The sequence below is a fragment of the Coloeus monedula genome (assembly GCF_965178545.1).
Source record: "Coloeus monedula genome assembly, chromosome: 3".
Taxonomy (NCBI): domain Eukaryota; kingdom Metazoa; phylum Chordata; class Aves; order Passeriformes; family Corvidae; genus Coloeus; species Coloeus monedula.
Genome location: NC_138783.1, coordinates 53,987,204 through 54,005,225, shown reverse-complemented (window position 1 = coordinate 54,005,225; position 18,022 = coordinate 53,987,204). Strand labels below are relative to the sequence as shown.

Genomic DNA, 18,022 nt, shown 5'->3' with positions numbered 1-18,022 from the left:
GAATATCTCCCCTAGGAAAAGGTCAAGAAATGCTAGCCCATACCTTTTCTAATTAGAGTCTGGGCATCACTAATGTGATGTTTTCAGAAACCTAGATATTTATCCTTTTCAGACCTCTAAAGGACACTGTTTTGGACAGGTATTCTTATAAAAGTAACAAATACATGTGACAATTTATTGTTATAGGGGCTTTTTTGCTGTTAGACTAAGAGGTGGTATGATATTATATAGTATCATATTATATACTAAGCATTATGTTTCTGTACAGAAGCCTCTGACATGTTAGCTTGAGATTTCTCACATACAGTTTAAAATATGTACTTACTCATATATATATTTTGAGTTTTATACCTTGAAAGATTGAGAGGGTAATTTAAATCTCTAAATGGAGGCTCTGGAGATCACTTTGTAACATTTAAATTTTAAGGTATGAAGAGAATCTTCATTTTTGCAGAGCATGGCTAACGTGAGTGTTTCACTTCAGCTGTTTCATGAATGTCTGGTGTGTTGTAAAATTAAGCTAGAATGCCTGCATTTTTTCTTAGCTTGTAAAAATGGAATAAAAAATATCCAATGATGATAATATATATATATATATCTGAATCTTAAATAAGATTGCTGAAGTCTGACTGTACAGGTGTTAAGTATCCAAATTTGTGATTGTTCTGCAGTCACCAAAGTTTAATGCAGGCAAGTTTCATATTTAAATATTGTGGCACTAAAGAGGATGAGCTGAGGTCTTTTCTTCTGTATATGCAGAACAACATATGCATGAGAACAACTTTCTTGATGAGTTCTTCAGGGAAAATGCTGAAAATTTTGGAAGAGTGGAATGGATTTCTTGGCAGTATTTCAGAAAAGCCAGTTGACTGTGACAGCCCACTGAAGGTCTGGGGAAAAACTCTCATAAAATTAAAAAAGAAAAGAAAAAAAGGAAAATGAAAGCTGTTCTCGTGGCCTGCAATGTGCCAGATGTGCTGCAAGCATTAGAGGAGGCCTTTGGATAGGAAGATGCCATGGAGAACCTCCATGGGTTGTCCTGGGGGGAAACCCAAGAGCTCAGATTCCCCAAATATTAGAGAGCAAAGGATTCTAATGAGTGTTCACTAACATCAATGGAGAGGTGGTGCAACTGACCACACTCCTAACTAGTCACCTTCTTCCTAGACTACCTGTCTCACCATGGGAAGGTTTTTCATAGGATCATAGAATGTATTGTGTTGAAAGGGGCCGTGAAGATCATTAACTTCCAACCTCCCTGCCCTGGGCAGGCACAACTTCCACTAGACTGGGTTTTCAAAGCCCCATCCAACCTGGCCTTGAACACTTCCAGAAATGGGGCATCCACAGCTTCTCTGGACAGCTTGTGCCAGTGTCTCACTGCACACACCTGCACAATTGCAGTGAACAGTTTTCTGACAGTGCAAGGCTGGAAAAAGAAAAAAAAAGAAAACCAAAGAGATTTCCCACTGTTTTCAGGGCACCAATGACCTGGGGCTGCCTGCTGCTCCACAGCACAGTGCCTCCCACCACCCCCTCCAAAGAGACATGCTCCTGGATTCTCCATTCTTCACACCAGGTGTTGGTGAAGGAATGTAGCACCCCCTCTGCCTGGTGCCTGGGCTTGGCTGGACCCATGCTGGAGGTCTGGAATGCTGGGGAAACATTGCAAAAGTGAGGTGCTCTGTGAGCTGCTGTCAGTCACAGGGTCCTGTGGTTCCATCAGTCCACACAGTGTTAGGCACTTTCATGTTCCTCTTGCTACGTTTGCCTCCAAGCAGAGCACTGAATCTGGGCTTAGTGGTGGCCTCACAGGGTCCAAAGTCCAACTGGGACACAGCAAGGAAGAAAGAGCTGTGCTTTCACCATGTTTTCTGGGAGAATATGCAGGGAAGGGCATTGTAGTCTCTTGGGTAGGTATATCATGATCCAACAGAGATGAATCTTCCTCAGATGGTCCAGTAGGACTCCCTCCACAGTCTCATCCCTGCAGTGCACCTTCCTCACAGTGGCCATACTGAATTTTGGGGTTGGCCATACTGAGTTTTGGGGTTGGTAAAACCCTGGGCAAGGAAAGATATAATAACAATAATATAATATGTAATTATATAATATAAAAATATAATTTAAAAGGAACAGGTGGGTTTGTTAGGTATGGTGGCCTTCTAGCAGTTCATGTGTTAAAAGTCTTGCTTTTAAAAGGTTGTGCTTAAAGTTTTCAAGTAAGACCTTTATGTTCTTCTGAAGTATTTTAGGGGGAGTAAATAATTTTATTTAGCCTACACTAGGGGCTTTAGCTGAGTCATGCTGGCTGGTTTTGTGTGTGCTAGCTTCATAAATGGTCAGCAGTGCTCTTGCCCACTGGTGGACTATTGATCATCTCCCACAACAAGGTATTACAAATAGCTGAGGCTGCTGTAGTGGTTAAAGAACATTAACTGTGCCTTGAAAGGCCATGAATATGTTGGTTAAATGATCTTCTGAGGACAGAGAATGACAGCATGTGGATAGGCTGTGCTGTGGTCTTGGTAGGGGTGTGCTGCCAGGTCTGGTGGTGTATGGAGCCTGGCATTGGCAGTGTACATGGCTGGAGGTGCTCTGTGGAGGTTTTGCTGCAACGCTGTGTCTGGAGTTGTGGAATCTTATTTCTTGAAAGGGATCTGAAAACAGAGATGGGGGATGTGACACAGGATTAGTCAGGACTCTGGGGTGGGTCTTGTGGCATTGGCCTCCTGTGGGCACTGACTCATTCCCTTGCATAAGGAGGAGTAGTGCAACATTTGGACAGTGCCATTTGGGATGCTCTGGGTAATTAATTTTCATATCACCATCCCCTCTTCTTCAGTCTTACCACCAGCTGATGGTGTAGACAACCTCTGCTCTCTCCCTGGGCAGTTCCTCCCACATTCCTGCAAGAAACCCTCCTCTCCCCTCAGCAGCCTTGGCTTTCAGCCCCCTCCAGCCCAGTCCAGCCATATGGCTGTTGCTGCTTCCCATTCCGCATGGCCTTCTCCACACCCTGCTTCTTGTACCTGGACCATCTTGCTGTGCTCCCTTGGGATGAGATAACAGCTCCTGGTTTTGAGTTTTGTTTTATTTATTTATTTATTTATTTGACACGTGCTTTTTCTGCCTAGCCAGATTTGTAGACCTGCTTCTGCCCCATGCTTTGTGCAGCCTGCCTTTTTTCAAGGGTGTCAACCTGGCCCACTGCTTTCAGGCCAGCTCACGTCATGCCCTTACTTCTGCTTTCCCTTAAGCACAGCCTCTTCACTTGTGCTTTTCTTGCTTATGCTAAGCTTTTTTTTTCTTCCTGGCAATTTCTACCTCTGTTTTGGTGTTTGCTGATACTTTTTACTGTTGTAACCCCTCAGCACAGCTTCTTGCCCAGCACTGTGTGGCCGTGCACTGGCCGTGCTTCTTGGATCTTTGCCTTTACCCACAGGACTGACCCTCCATTTCCTGTGCTGACATCTTGCTGTGCACCTTCTGGCTGCAGCTTCTTTTCTCTGGGCACAGCCTTTCCATCCTCTCTCCAGCCTGCTCTTTGCACAGTGCTCGTTGCTGCTTTCTCATAGAGCAGAGCAGCCACCCTGCTCCCTCCCATCCTCCAGCTGCACATGGACCCGTGCCCTTCTCCTCTCTGCTGCTTCTCTCCCTTCTGTACAGCATGATCTTTCCCCACAAATGGCTCCCTTCTCATTCTGGCTTACACAGATCTGCTCTTGCCGGGTGCTTGTTGAGAGTTTTCCTGTGCTGAGACCACATTCACACTCCTTCCCCCCATCTCCATCCTGCTGCTGTTGCAAATGAGCAGCTTTGGAATTGTTTGCTCCACGTTTTTTCTGCATACAAATGGTGATCAAATCTTCAGTAGATGAAGAACCAGCTTTTTGTTTGAGGCTTCAATATGCTGAACCTGTGTTAATCCTAAGGCCCAGACCACTTCCTTGCTCTGCTATCAGCTTCCAATCTTCTGATATTTTGCTTCTTTAAGCCTTACATGAGTCAAATTCCCTCTTAACAGCAGGTGACTTTCTATTTGCATTTGTTTTCTCTTTGCTTCTTTACTTAGATGATCTACACTGTATACTTTCACTTGTTTCAGATATTTCTGCCTCAGTGTGTGTGTGGTGGCACCAGGTAATATGTGCAGGTGGACAGCAGAGTGCTGAATTGAAAGCTCTTTTTGGGGAGAGAGGATAAGCAAAGCTGTCATGTACACCCCATCCACCTCTTGGCAAGTACCCTTTTTTAATGTCTACTCCTTACTTGCCAGAAAGAGCTGCCTCAGCATCCACAGGCACTACTTCTACCAAAATTTACAAGCCTTGTCTTTTAGAAGTTTTAGGAGGTAGAAGACAATTTAGGAAAGTTGGGTCATGCCAGCTATCCTCAAACCAGCTGAAACCATAAGAAGCTGTCACTAGCAGCAGCATTTGTCATGTGCTGAGAAAACATTCCTGGATAGGCCTTGAGCAGTCTGATCTCAGCCAGCTTTGCACGTCCTGTGGAAGGGCGTGGGTGTGTCTGTGGCCTCGATGGTTCACACAAGCTCCTGGGACATGTATGTGAGCCCATGAGATGCTTGTGGCAGCAGTTGTGTCACTCTAAGTGCAGCACTTCACCAGGTAGTGGAGATGTTCCCAGAGAGACCAATGGACTGGTAAAGATAAGCATGAGCCAGCCAGGGGGTGACTGAATTTCTTCCCAGAAAGAGAGAGCAAGGGTAGAGAGGAAATGGGATCTACTTGAAAGAGCTCAAGTGACTCCTGGATGGTCCCCATCCTTTTATCTGGAATGTAAAAGTGTGTGGAAATGACAGCCAAAATCTGAGCTCTTCTATGGGCAAGAGTGAAAGCATCTGGGCACAGTTCACACCTGACACTGTAAACTGGTTTAGCTACCAGTCACAGTTATGGCAAGTTGTGTCAGTACATCTATTGACTTTTCTGCTCAGGGAATCTCAGTCTGAAAAAGTGGATCAGGGCCGGTGTTGGCTCTTGGAAGCCTCCTCTTCTCTCCTACAGGTAATTCCCCCTTGTAGAGTTTGAACACAGCTCTCATCTGTGCTGTACATTTGTATGGGGCAGACAGCAATTTTCCCGTACTGTTCTGAGGAGTTTTTCTGCATTTCAGATGGGCTTTGGGGGTGGTGTTTAAGCTTCTAAACATATTCAATCTTTTTTTGTGTCAGTTTTTACACAAACAAATAAAAGCAGTCTGTTTTATGTGACACATGTTGCTGGGTCTTAGAACTGTAATAAAGCAGTAGGGTGGTAGATTGAGGAGTGTGGCATTCACCATTAAGTTACAACTGGGAATAGTTCTGTATGTCTTTCCAGCTACTTGTTTTATTAGAATATCAGCTCAATCAGCACTTCATGACCAAGCCCACTGGTCATTCATACAAAAAAATGTCTGTACAAGCATGTGTTCCCTTGTTTTAATGAAAAGCTTTTGATGGCTTTATTTTGGTAGCAGTAGAAATTTATTCCTTCAGCTGTTTTATTCATCTACCACAGCTGTGATATTTTTCTTTTTTATAAAATTTTATTCCAGTAACCTTTTAATGCTGAAACTTCCCTTTGGTGCAGCATTGTGCCTGTGCTGTAACTCATCATTCTGCTGGGGTACCGCACCCCTTATCCACCAAAACGTCACAGTGAGAGGAGCAGCAGTGTAGGCATCTTCACTGCTGTCAAAAACAACAGCTCAAAAGAGGTTTAAATGGAACCCCAAGTCCATTCCACAGTGGCAGCTTTGTTAGTGATAATACAATGATGGAGGGAAGACTTGTGCTGCTGTAGAAGATAAATTACTACAATAGGCATGGAAGGAATTAAGTCTTGCTTCCACTCTTTCTCATGCAAACACTGAACATGCAGAGCAGGGACCTTAGAAGCTTCCATGGAAGCTGATGTCAATAGGATTATTAAACACCAGCTGCTTCTGTAGGGAAGCAGAAGTGGAGGCGTTGGGTGCAGTTGGTATTTGCAATGGTTGTCTGCCCCCATGTTCTTCTCTGCAATGTGCTTACATGTCTGTCTGCTTAACTTTCAGCTCATCAAAGCAGGGTCATCATGATTCTGTTTGTTCTGGAGATGGAGTGGGTGTTGAGCACCGGACAAGACAAACACTTCACGTGGCACTGTTCAGAGAGCGGCCAGCGGCTGGGAGGGTACCGCACCAGCGCAGGCGCCTGCGGCCTGCAGTATCCTTTGCTGAGCTCTCAGTTTTATTTCTGCTCTTTGGCACTCAAACAGCCCTTTTCGTTTGTTTGTCTAGTTGTCCTCCAAATTTTGTGCCCTGTATGGATTCAGTGCTTTGTGAGAGAAACTGTTATTTAAAGCCAATTTAAAAACCTGTCAGTTCTCCTTGCTTTGTCTCCTTAATGTGTAGTGGCATATTTAGGTCTAAGCATTTTTGTGCACCACAATGGGCAATCTGCAACCTATTGTGGTCTGCTATTGTAATAAATATGGATAGGGCCTTCACTTAAACATGCAGTGCATGCTTTCTTCAGAGAATTAATGGCAGCAAAAGTAGGTTGGTGATCAGGTCAGAGTGCCTGTGTGTAAACATGGTAAAAATTAAATTACTTTAATATAAAATAATAAGCACTTGCCCTTCACTCTGGAACTGCTCACTGTGTATTGGGAATTTGGGTTAACTAAGGAGTAAATGATCCAGAAATGGCACTCAGGTGGCTTATTCACCTAGAGCTGCCCCACCTGCCTGACAATAAAAAAAAATTAATTCAGGTTTCTTGAAATGGAAAAGGAAATGGAAAAGGATGAGCTCTTAGGCTGAAAACAGGGGTTAGCATAAACAGACTTTTTAATGCCCCGCAGTGTATGTGGTATAGATGCGTGTTCTGCTAGTTCATGAGAAGTGATACTGACCCAAAATTATTGTTTGAAGATGGACTTGCTTTATATTATCTGGTAATTCAGCCAATCTAAATGGCAGAAAGACTGAACCTACTTTTTAATTCATTGATAAATATTTTTGAAAGCATGATGCAAGAATTTGCCCTGTATTCCCTAAACCTCTCTAGAGAACAGCCAATTTTGACTGATTAAAATTTTTGGAGGACAATTTAATTTGGGTCATCTGACTATGATGGTGGAGGGCAGTGGAAGCAGTGGGAGGAAGAATCACTGGCAAATACTGCAAAAATATTTGGCATAACCAGGAACAGGTTCAGGTTTTTTTGTTCTCCAGTGTCCTATGTGCTTAAGATCAGTACTCCTTAAATAGCACTGCTCTTACAGAGTACTAAAAACAGTTACTCCTTAAACATCCAGTATGGATTCTGAATGTGGAATTAAATTGGATGAAGAGGTCAGAATCTGTCCAGTTAGGTGATTTCTGTAGGTGGTTGAATGGCCAATGAAATCACAATGGGGTAAGGAGAAATACAACCAAATCTTAAAAGCACCTTCCCCCCACTCCTTTCTTCTTCCTGTGTGGCCTCAACTTTGTGCCCGATTTGCTCTGTCTCCTGGGGGTTGCAGCTGTTTCATTGCATGTTGTCTCTGCTAATCCTTCTTCCTCAGAGGGAGGACTCCTCACACTCTTCCCCTAGTCCAGTGTGGGTTCCTTCCATGGCATGCAGCTCTTTAGGAGCAGATGGCTCCAGCATGGGTACCCACAGGGTCACAAGTCCTGCCACCAAACCTGCTCCAGTGTGGGGCTCCTCCATGGGCTGCAGGTTGATACCTGATCCACTGTGGATCTTGAAGGGCTGCAGGGGGACAACCTGCCTCACCATGGTCTGCACCATCGCTGCAAGAGAATCTCAGCTCCAGCACCTGGAGCACCTTCTCCCACTCCTCCTTCACTGACCTTGGTGTCTGCATTTCTCTCACATAGTCTCACTCTTTTGCCAGGTGAAGTTGCTGGGGCATTTTTCACCCCCTTATTAATTCTGCTCTCCCAGAGGCACTGCGACTGTTACTGCTGGGCTCAGCCCATTGGGAGGTCCATTTTGGAGCCAGCTGTCATTGGCTCTGTTGGACATAGGGGAAGCTTCTGTCAGCTTCTCACAGAAGCCACCCCATATACCCTCCACTACCAAAGCCTTGCCACACAAACCCAGTACAAGCAGAAAACTAGTAATAAATATTTCGTGTAATTTTGGGAAGGGAGGGAGTGGATACCATCCAACTCTAGCACTTAAGTTACAGAGCCCGAGGAGACAACTCGTATGTTCATGGCAAAGAGCTACTTAAATGGTGTTTCATAACAAAAGCATGAATTGCATCCTCGGGGATAGTCTCTTTTTTCCTCACTCAGGGATACTGCATATTAGTATGAACAGGTATGAGCCTTATTGATATGAACAGGTGCCTAAAAGTACACTCTGAATACCTCCTTGAGACTGGAGCACTATTCACAAGATTGCAGTATACTCATGTTAAAAGAATTAGTGAGTCATGAAAGGAATGCAAAGCTTGTGTAAATAACATGTTTTCCTCAGCATTTATCCTTCAGATTTGATGTGGAAACCCGGCATGTGTTTGTTGGTGACCATTCTGGGCAAGTGACCATACTCAAACTAGAGCAAGAGTCCTGCAGCCTTGTTACCACATTTAAGGGACACACAGGTAAGGCCTCAGGAGGAGACCCAGGAAGGTGCTCAGGAGGGTCTTCATCTGTGCTCAGCATCATGATGATTTGACTGTCCTGTGATACACTAGGATGGCTTGTGTCAGTGTATAGCATGGAAGGAACATAGACCTTAAACTGTCCCAGCAGTTCAGGGAAGCTGTATTGGTAAAAACAAGAGTGATCAGAGCTCTGAGCAGAACACATCTATGGCAGAAAATGCCACAATCAGTAGCTGCTAGTTAAAGCAGAGTGGGACTTGAACAAGTTGTGGTAGTTCTGGGAGGGAGAAAGGATGCTGCTAAAGGTAAGATCTGTATTGGTAGACACTTTATCTGAAGTGGAACAGGCACAACTTGGAGGCACTAAATGCTTGTTTCACTGCTGGGACTTGTGCCCCATCACCCTTTGAAAAGAACAACCCTGGATATGATGCTACCTTCTGACAGAAGAAATCCTGTTGTTCCTCAGCATTTTTTATTCATATCCCTCCTCTCTAACTAAATGCTAATAGCTCAAGGTAGCACAAGGTAGTTCAATCCTTGAGCTAGGATACTGAGAAGGTGCCCATAGCATTCCACACTTGCTTCTCTTTTAATCTTCTGGAAATTATGGAGATGGAAAGTTGTGTAGCTCCCACTGTGACCATTGTTCTACCATGCTTTACTGCTCAGTGGATTCATCCATGCAAGCAGCAGTGGAGCCCTCTGCCCACAGAAGATCAGGAGGGGGGGCTTCAGTAGTTTTTCTAGACTGTTATTTTTCCAATGAAAGGTACATGGTTGCATAGTCTTTGCTAAAGAGATCTGCATTTTAATCACTCCATATTTTTTGTTGTATCTTTATATTTAACTACATTCCAGTCTTTCACTTTCTGTAATAAAATGACTGTTATGTGTGCTCCTGTTGCAGGTGGTGTCACTGCTCTCTGTTGGGACCCAATACAGCGAGTTTTATTCTCAGGCAGTTCTGATCATTCCATTATAATGTGGGATATTGGAGGAAGAAAAGGAACAGCCATCGAGCTGCAAGGACATAAGTATGTTCAAAGCCCTTCCTCCTGCTTTTATGGGAGAAAAGCTAAAGGCAGAAGCCACATCTGGAAACAAACAGCCCAAAGGTTACAGTCTTCACAAGCCTCAAGCTTGTATGTGTGACACCCTGTGGTCCGTATACAACAGGAATAATTTGCTTATAGTAAGTTTTTCAGTGTTGGGGCCACAGGCTGTTTTAAGAGTCTGCAGAGGGTGGTGAAGGAAAGCACAACGTCTGTAGTCCTGAATGTGTTATGCCAGAGCCTGTGCCTTTGCTGGAAAGAGGAAGCTCCTCAAATGAGAACAGCTGCAGGGAAATTCTTGGGTTTTAGGTGTCAAGGTCTTTCCTTCCCCTAGAGGGAGCATCGGGCTTGGACAATTAAACCCTTTTTCCTCCATGCTCCTTCACTGCAGCCTGAATTCTAAGTGATGTGCTTTAACCTTTAACCATAGGAGCCTTCACATCTCCTCAGTGCAAAGAGGCATCGTCTTTGCAAGTACATTTGCATAGCCAGAGACGTCTTTGAAGGCGGGTAAGCCCATGCTGGGCACTGATTATACATCACAATGGCTCTAGAGGCTGTGACTCCTCACCTTTGGCAATGCAACAAGTTGGTTTCAGAGTACTGGGACTGCAGATATGTGGGACTTGCATGCCAGGCTCAGGTCTGGAGAGACAAAATCCTGTGGTGGTTTTGGGCTAACAGTTTCTTACATATTCATGCATTTCTTCTGAGTGATGCTGCACTCTGCTGAGTGATTGGGATGCCTCTGGGATTTCAGAGCACTGCAGAGCTTTAGCTGAAATTCCCAGATCACCCTCATACCCTACCAGTGGTGCCTGCTAATGCATCACTGCTTGATTTACTGCCGTGGAAATTAGTTCTATTATGAAGTTAGCCTCTGGATCTTTGTGTGACAGCTGTCAGCTGGAACTGTACAACACAGTGTCCTGCGAATCCTGATGGTGCCTCTGGTGGTGGCAGGCAGGCACTGTGAAGGGTGGCAGTGCTGTCCCAAACTCTCCCGTGAATGCCTTCCCTTCTGCAGGTGCAGCCATAGGCACAAATAAATGTGTTAGCATGCAAGTCCTTTTGGCAGACAAGACCAGTGGTGGTAGCAAAGGAAACCAAATGTTGTAGATGATTTCCAGTCACAGTATGATTGGTTACTGTGCCTTCACAACCTTGCTTTTTCCGTAACAGTGTTGTACAGTCTTTGTTTCCCAGGTTGTAAATAGCCTGAGATGAGGCCTGACTTTCTTTCTTTTATGAAGGACTGAGCCCATCTTTGGGGGTTTAAGTTGAATTGTTTCTCCCATGTTGATTTTCATTAAAAGAGGAAACAGAAGCACCTAAACTTTCCACCTTACTGTGAGAAGGCTTAGGAACAATTTAGTGATTCCTATATTATTTTTTAAACTCTTTATGCTTGTTAGTCTCAAAAGAAAGTCTTCAGTAGTTTCTCAGTGATTCACTTCTAGATGTTGCAGAGATTTACAAAACAAAGTTGTTGCTGACATTCTGACAAGAAGGTATCTTACCAGGGGCTGCATTTATGCATCCAGATGTGCCTTCAGAAGCTGCAACCCTGTTGAGGCTTCCCAGTGCAGCTGGGACCTCCTATCCCAGGAGCAGCAAAAACAGTTATCAGAACAGGTCTTTGCTTTTGTGGATGCTGCCCAGATGAGCAACACTCTCATTCTGGTCCCAGCCTGACAGCAAAGACTGATTGCATGTGATAGATGCCATGTGCCATGAGTGGGGGAGGGAAACATATGAGCAAATAAATGGTTTGTATTGCGGTATGGATATTCTGTGCTCACTTGTGCAGTAGCCACAGGTGGTTGATTGCTAACTGTCTTGTTTCTTTTTCAGTGATAAAGTTCAGTCTCTCTCCTATGCTCACCACACTCGGCAGCTCATCTCCTGTGGTGCAGATGGAGGAATTGTCGTCTGGAACATGGATGTTGAGAGGCAGGAGGTAGATGCTTAGTTCTTGTCAATTTGGTCTGAAGCAGTCCTGGGAAGAAGGGGCCTGTCTAAATTGTGCAGCTTTCAACCTAAACAAGATCATTCCAAGCTTTAAAAATGTTTCTGGACATGCTCCAGTTGTTATACAGCAATTATGCTGTGCCTTTGATAATATGGTACAGGGGAAATCGCCTGGCAGAAAATTCGTATTAAACAGGCTGCTAAATGGCTCTTGCTCTTTACATTACTGCTCTGAAAGATACCCTGTAAGGAGGGTATTGAGATGCTCTGCTGTGTTTTCCAGCATATCATGAGAAATATCAGTTCAGATGTAAATGGATGGACTGATTAATTAATTTTGGTTTTTAAAAAGTAAAACAAGAAGTCTCTTGGTCATCTCTGGAAAAACACAACCCAGCATTTTTCTTCCTTGATAAGAAGCCCTTGACAAGGGCTTCAATCTCACTTGCTACTCAGTCTTGCTTCCCTCTGGTGTAACCACGTAGAAGTGGGGTAAATGATGGCTTTGCTGATCCAGACAGTAAGATTTCACACACAGTTCCCAATTGCTTTTGTGCTTCATGGCCAACGAATGTGAGCGGGTGCAAAAACGCTCCCCGCGTCTTTGGCACTGTGGGAGCAGCCCCCGCTTGGCAATTTCTGAGTCCTGACTCAGAGAGGGGGAGCGAGCTCTGTGCTGGCTGAGTCAGGCACCAGCCCTGCTCAGCAGCCTGGCAAATCCTGGTGCCATGAGTCACAGCAAACCTCTGCCCTCTTCCTGGCAGGGGGTAGGTCAGAGCAAGGCTTTTGGCAGCATGGGCTTTCACCTGCTTTCCTGGCTCTCAGGAGTTGTGGCCTGAATGGGTTGAGTGTGTCTCCCTTGAGGAAGGAGAAACGCTAAGTGGAAAACTTGATTTTAAAAAATTACTGAAGTAGGAATAGGCAGAAACTGAGCTCCCCTTTTAATGTGATTTAGCATTTCAGTTGATTCTCTTTAACTGCTAATCCAGGGGCCAAGAATGTCACCAGCTCCTAAAGTGAAACGAAAGCAGAGTGGTTTCCTCCTTCCCAAGAGATGTTTCCTTTTTGCTGCAACTCGAACATCCAGAAATGAAAACCTTTATTTATTTGCTGCCTTCAAAAGGATACAGTAAGGGTTAAGATTGGCTTGTCACAAAATAGGCAGCAATGCTGTGAGAAGGCTGGTTTGAAAAACAGAGGAGAAATATTATTAGCTAAATAAAGGCCAAGCAGCAGGTGCCAATGGTGCACAGCTTTCCCAGACTATGGCTATGTGGGCTTGTTCTTGTTATCAACAGCACAATAGGGTGTTCTTGGTGCTAAACCACCCACAAAACATGAATCCTTGAGATATCAAACCTTGGGTTTGGGTCCTAGATTACTTTTTTTGGATTTTGGCTTTCATATCTTTGCTCTTATTTAAGGATTTTCTCCATGTGATGTGTGCTCAGTACTCATTTTGTTGCTATCAGATTTTCCTACATCACTGAGATTGTGTTAGAGTCAATTAAGCCATTTTAGCTCTTGATTCTTTATTTTCAACTCAATTTTTAAAAAGCTGTAAGAAGACATCCGAATGATGCTATAAGCTGTGTTTCTGTTTGACTACAAAGTGGTTACTTGTCACAAGCAAAATGTCTTCTTCATCTATAGTGTTCAAATGCCCAAGAGATGAAAAGTTATACACAGAGATGTAAATCTGTAGGCATTAAAAAGAAAGACTGTTTTGGGTAGAAAAGACAAGGATTTTTCCCAGCAGAATGAACTGCCTTCAGAATAACTGGCAGAAGAATATGAAACAGGTGGTTGCTTTATTGCTGGAGGTCAAAGCTATCCTGGGAGCTGAGGGTCTCCATCTGCCCTTAACTTACCTTTGCCTGGCTTTTCTACTGTTTTTAGTTCTTAATCTTGGCTGTGTTTCTTGCCATTTTAATTTGCAGCATGTGAGAAACCAGTAGCTCTGAGAAGACAACTGCAGTTTGCTAATAGCACTTCCTCACAAAGTATTAAACAATATTTAGTGTTTATTTAAACTCACGGGTTGATGAGGGAAAAGAGTTTGGGTTTGGTTTGGGTTGTTCAGGTGAATCCTATCTTTCTCATCCCTGTGTGAGAGGCACCTCTGACAGCAGGAACTCCTCTTAGGGTGTTAAAGAAAGAAAGAATATGAAAAACCTCAACTACATCAGCATTTCCCATAGTTTTCCTTTCCCTTCATATGAATTGCTTGGCTATTGGAAATACTAATTGACCCCCGCTCTCACCAGAGGCAATAGCAGGTGGTAAATGCTGTCCAGACAGGACAGATCAAAATATTTTTATATGTTTCATTCCAGAATTGGGTTGTTTCTGTGGTCTTATTATCAAATTCTTCTTCGTGATTTGGGTGAGAACTGTTCCTCCCATGTCCTTCAAAGCTAAGCCAAAAAGGACATCCCAGGGCACAAATGGCATCTTGTCGTCATCAACAACAGTCAAAATGGCATCTTGTGAAGATGGAGATATTAAATCAAACTTAGCTGGCCATATTGCCACACCACAACACATCTTTTTTGTCCTGCCTCTAGGCTCCATTGGAAATTTTTCTGCTTGTTGCTCACTTCCACTTTGTGTTTATGTGTGTGTGTCGCAGACCCCGGAGTGGCTGGATAGTGACTCCTGTCAAAAATGTGACCAGCCTTTCTTCTGGAACTTCAAGCAAATGTGGGACAGTAAGAAAATAGGCCTCAGGCAGGTTTGTATATGTCCCTTGGTGTGTAAACATGGTGCCATTAGGCTTTTCTCTCATAACAGATTCTGGCAACCTTTTCCCCCTAAAGCTTTGAGAACTTGCACTTTGTTCTTCCACTAAGTGCTCAGGGTGGGACAGTGGGTTCGCCTCTGAGGCTTGATTTTGTGACTGAAAGGAACAGACTGGTTTTTTTCCAATCAATCCCAATAGCAAATGCATGTAATAGGCCTTGGGCTGAATAGATTGGGGCCTTTCATGACTTTAGCCATGTGGGACTTTGCTCACTGTTAGTCAAATATGTTACAGAAAGAAATTTACAGCTGATTTTTGGAGATTGTACTGGAACCAAAGCTGTTTTCAATGAAATTGGATAAACATCTATAACTGCTCAGGCTGTACTGGGAAAGGCTTACTGGTCTGCTTGAAACATGCTGCTGTGTTTTCCTGCCTATCAGGAGAGGGCTGCAGATTGCAGACTGTTACTAAAGGGGTGTAAAAATGCTGCATGTGCTCATGGAACCCGAGAAATGAGGTGTCTGGGACAGAGCTGAGCTGCATCGTGTCTTGCTGGAGTGAGATGGTAGAGCCAGTGGACCTGAGCAGTGACATGGTCTGGGTTTGTGGCCTGAGATGTCTTTCTGCATGTTGTCTCCTACAGCATCACTGCCGGAAGTGTGGGAAAGCCGTGTGCGGGAAATGCAGCTCCAAGCGCTCCTCCATCCCACTGATGGGGTTTGAGTTTGAAGTGAGGGTCTGTGACAGCTGCCACGAGTCCATAACGGATGAGGAGTAAGTGTGGACACTGAGCCAGCTTGCACTGGAATGGGGAGAAACTCCTGCATCTGGAAGGGCCTGGGTGGGTGCAAGGCTCTAGGAGGGAGCAGCCTGGCATGGTGGTCCCTGGGCTTTCTCAGCAAGATAAGGAGGAGATGGAGCCAGGAGGGATAGAGAGCCCCCCATCCCTGTTCCTTTCATGCCAGAAAGGCCTCAGTGCAGTTTACAGAGTGGTTGCTGAATTAATGGCTTACAGCAGCAGTCAAATACTTTTTTCCTCAATAGCAAACATTTTGGGGGAAAATCCTGCAGTTAGAGTTCTTGCTGACTTTCGGATTTCTTTCTTCAGGCGGGCGCCTACAGCTACTTTCCATGACAGTAAGCACAACATTGTTCACGTACACTTCGATGCCACCAGGGGGTGGCTGCTGACCTCGGGGACAGACAAGGTTATTAAGGTAAGAGCAAGAAATGTGCTCTAGCTCCTGTATTTCATTTCCTTTCCCTCTCCCATGTGGCTGCAGGGATGTCATACCTGGCTTCTTCCACCCAGAGACTTCTCACTGATGGATTTCAGCCCAATAAGGAGCAAGGAGGTCTGGGTCTATGAAGTTATTGCCTGAAGGGGCTGCGACAAGTTCTCACTGTAGCTTTCCCTTGAGGAAGACCAACTGATTTTCAGCATGCCAAATCTCAGTGTAGCTAGATAAAGAAATAGCTAAAATAATGACTAAGTTGTAACAGCTTGAGTAACTTAAAAAACCAAAACCCTCACAATGTGTTATGACTGTGCTGATCACTGAAGTTAGTAATGGAGTGGGAGTTTTTTTGGTTTAAGGCCAGCTATGAACCTGGCTCATACAGGTGAAACCTGGTGACATACAGAATGTCATTTGGTCAACCTCTACCACTCTGACACTGCTGGAAAATGAAATCAAACTTCTTCAGACTTGTTGCATCCACCTCTAACCGTGCAGCCCCTCTTAACTGAAGAAAAGAGGTGCAAAATATTTGAAGATTCTCTTTTTACTGTATCTTACTGTCTTTTACCATTATTCATTATGTTATATTTTATTGTATTTAACAGCTGTGGGATATGACACCAGTAGTGTCTTGATGTTACATCAGTGGAACTTGAAAGGCGACACTTACAGAAGAAATGGATTTCCTAACCCTAATTATACTGCAGAAGATAGATAACACTGGGGGCATACAGCAGATGAGAAAGGAACTAATGTGTTTACAACAGCTTTATGTCCTCTGCTTGATCCAGGCTGAACATTTGCACGAAGACTCTTTCCACTTCTTCTCAAAATATACAAGAAGGTATTTTTTTAACTAACGGTTTGTACGATCTGACTTTGGTTGTCTTGAGTTTGTTTGGAAAAATCTGTGTGCAGTGCAATTTTTAGTTTTTATATTTCACTATGTCCAGATACTTGCTGCTTTGTACAGAGGGTTCTTGGGTTGTGTCCTCCTCTGTGAGTTTCAGTGTCAACAGACTGTGTAAGGCCATCGGCTCTCCCTGCAGCCAGTACCTGTTGGTTTGGGATATTTCTGCGGACCATGCTCTCTCCAGAGGAGGAACTCCAGGCACGGTCTCTGGTTGCATCACTGAGGAGCTGATGGACTAGTGCAATTCCTAAAAGGGCTCTACCGTCTACTTATCCTAGTGGGCATCATCCTGAGAGCATTCATTGGTTTGTATAATCTTCCTGCCTCTTCCTTTGCTGCACAAGTCACAGAACCAGGGGTCAGGTTACTCAGCAACTGATTTCTACAGAAAACTGAAATAGTTCTCCAGCTCAGAGCATTACAAGGAGCACACAGACTTGTTTGAGTTTGATGAGGCTGGCAGGCTGATTCAAATGAAATCATTGGCAACAGGAACTTTTGGGAGTGTGTGCATGGAGGGGGGCAGATCTAAAACTGGCCTAGATCTGAAAAGTCTGGTTTATCTCTACCTCTACCTCTACCTTGCACAGCAACATTTCAGCATTTATACCTGTCTGTGTTGTTGAAGATGAATTTTGTTTTTCCTGTTTTCCATTAGTCATATTTATTTTTTAAAATGCTGATGGTTTTTATTAATTTCCGCTATAGACCCGAAAGTGATATTGCTGAATGATGCCCATTGTCCTGTTGTCATATTTCACAGTTTCTCTTAAAAATAAACAGTATTTAAAAACCTGGATTGACCAAAATTACCTTTTTAGAATGACATTGTCAAGGTGAATAAACAAAAAAGCCCTTTTTTCCAAAGGGACCTTCTCTGAAGAGCCAACTCTCCATTCCATTAATCCATGTTACATTTTAGCACGGTATTACTCATGCACTTCAAAGAAACTGGTGTAGAGAATTGAACTGCAGACCAGACCAAAGGCTTTCCTGTATCTCCTGTTTCAGCAGGCCTTGTGGTTGTAGCTGCTGTGACACAGCACACTGGTGGTGCTCAGTCTTGCCCTGTTTTGGACTTACATTTTTCCCTCTGTAGTGGGGAGGCCATGATGTTTGCCACTACAGAACACATTGCTACCTGGAGAAGCCTTGTGTTGTCTCTTGAGTGAGAATGCCAAAAGAAAATAAAGCCTCTCCTTTGTTTGCCCAGCAGCAACTCACTTTTGAGTGGGGGGGGGGGGGAAAAAAAGGTTAACTCAATCCATGGCATTAATTTTGGTCCAGTGAGCTGCTGCAGTAAAGGGTGATTGGACTTCTGTGTGCAAGTCACAGGACTGCTATGTATTTTCAGGGAAAATTCTCTTTTTAAGCATTCTATAAACTGTGATGAAGCATTTTGCAGTCATGTTCTCTGAAATGATGCCACATTGGGTTTCCTGGTCATACAGCCTGTTATTGGTTCCCCTCTAGATAGCATA

The 18,022-nt window shown here is 44.1% G+C and overlaps 1 protein-coding gene across 1 annotated transcript in view; it reads left to right on the top strand.

Annotated features, from left to right (window-relative positions):
* WDFY2 (WD repeat and FYVE domain containing 2) overlaps positions 1-17,180 on the top strand; it is a gene marked incomplete at its 5' end in the record, with an annotated part of 70,133 nt that extends 52,953 nt beyond the window's left edge. Inside the window, 8 exons of the mRNA XM_082278458.1 lie at positions 6,064-6,214; positions 8,500-8,612; positions 9,526-9,652; positions 11,525-11,630; positions 14,274-14,375; positions 15,031-15,161; positions 15,496-15,604; positions 16,234-17,180. Of these exons, the coding sequence (XP_082134584.1) occupies positions 6,064-6,214; positions 8,500-8,612; positions 9,526-9,652; positions 11,525-11,630; positions 14,274-14,375; positions 15,031-15,161; positions 15,496-15,604; positions 16,234-16,263 (869 nt within the window). The 3' untranslated portion in view covers positions 16,264-17,180. The remainder of the gene's footprint in view (positions 1-6,063; positions 6,215-8,499; positions 8,613-9,525; positions 9,653-11,524; positions 11,631-14,273; positions 14,376-15,030; positions 15,162-15,495; positions 15,605-16,233) is intronic.
* Positions 17,181-18,022: the final 842 nt, after the last annotated feature.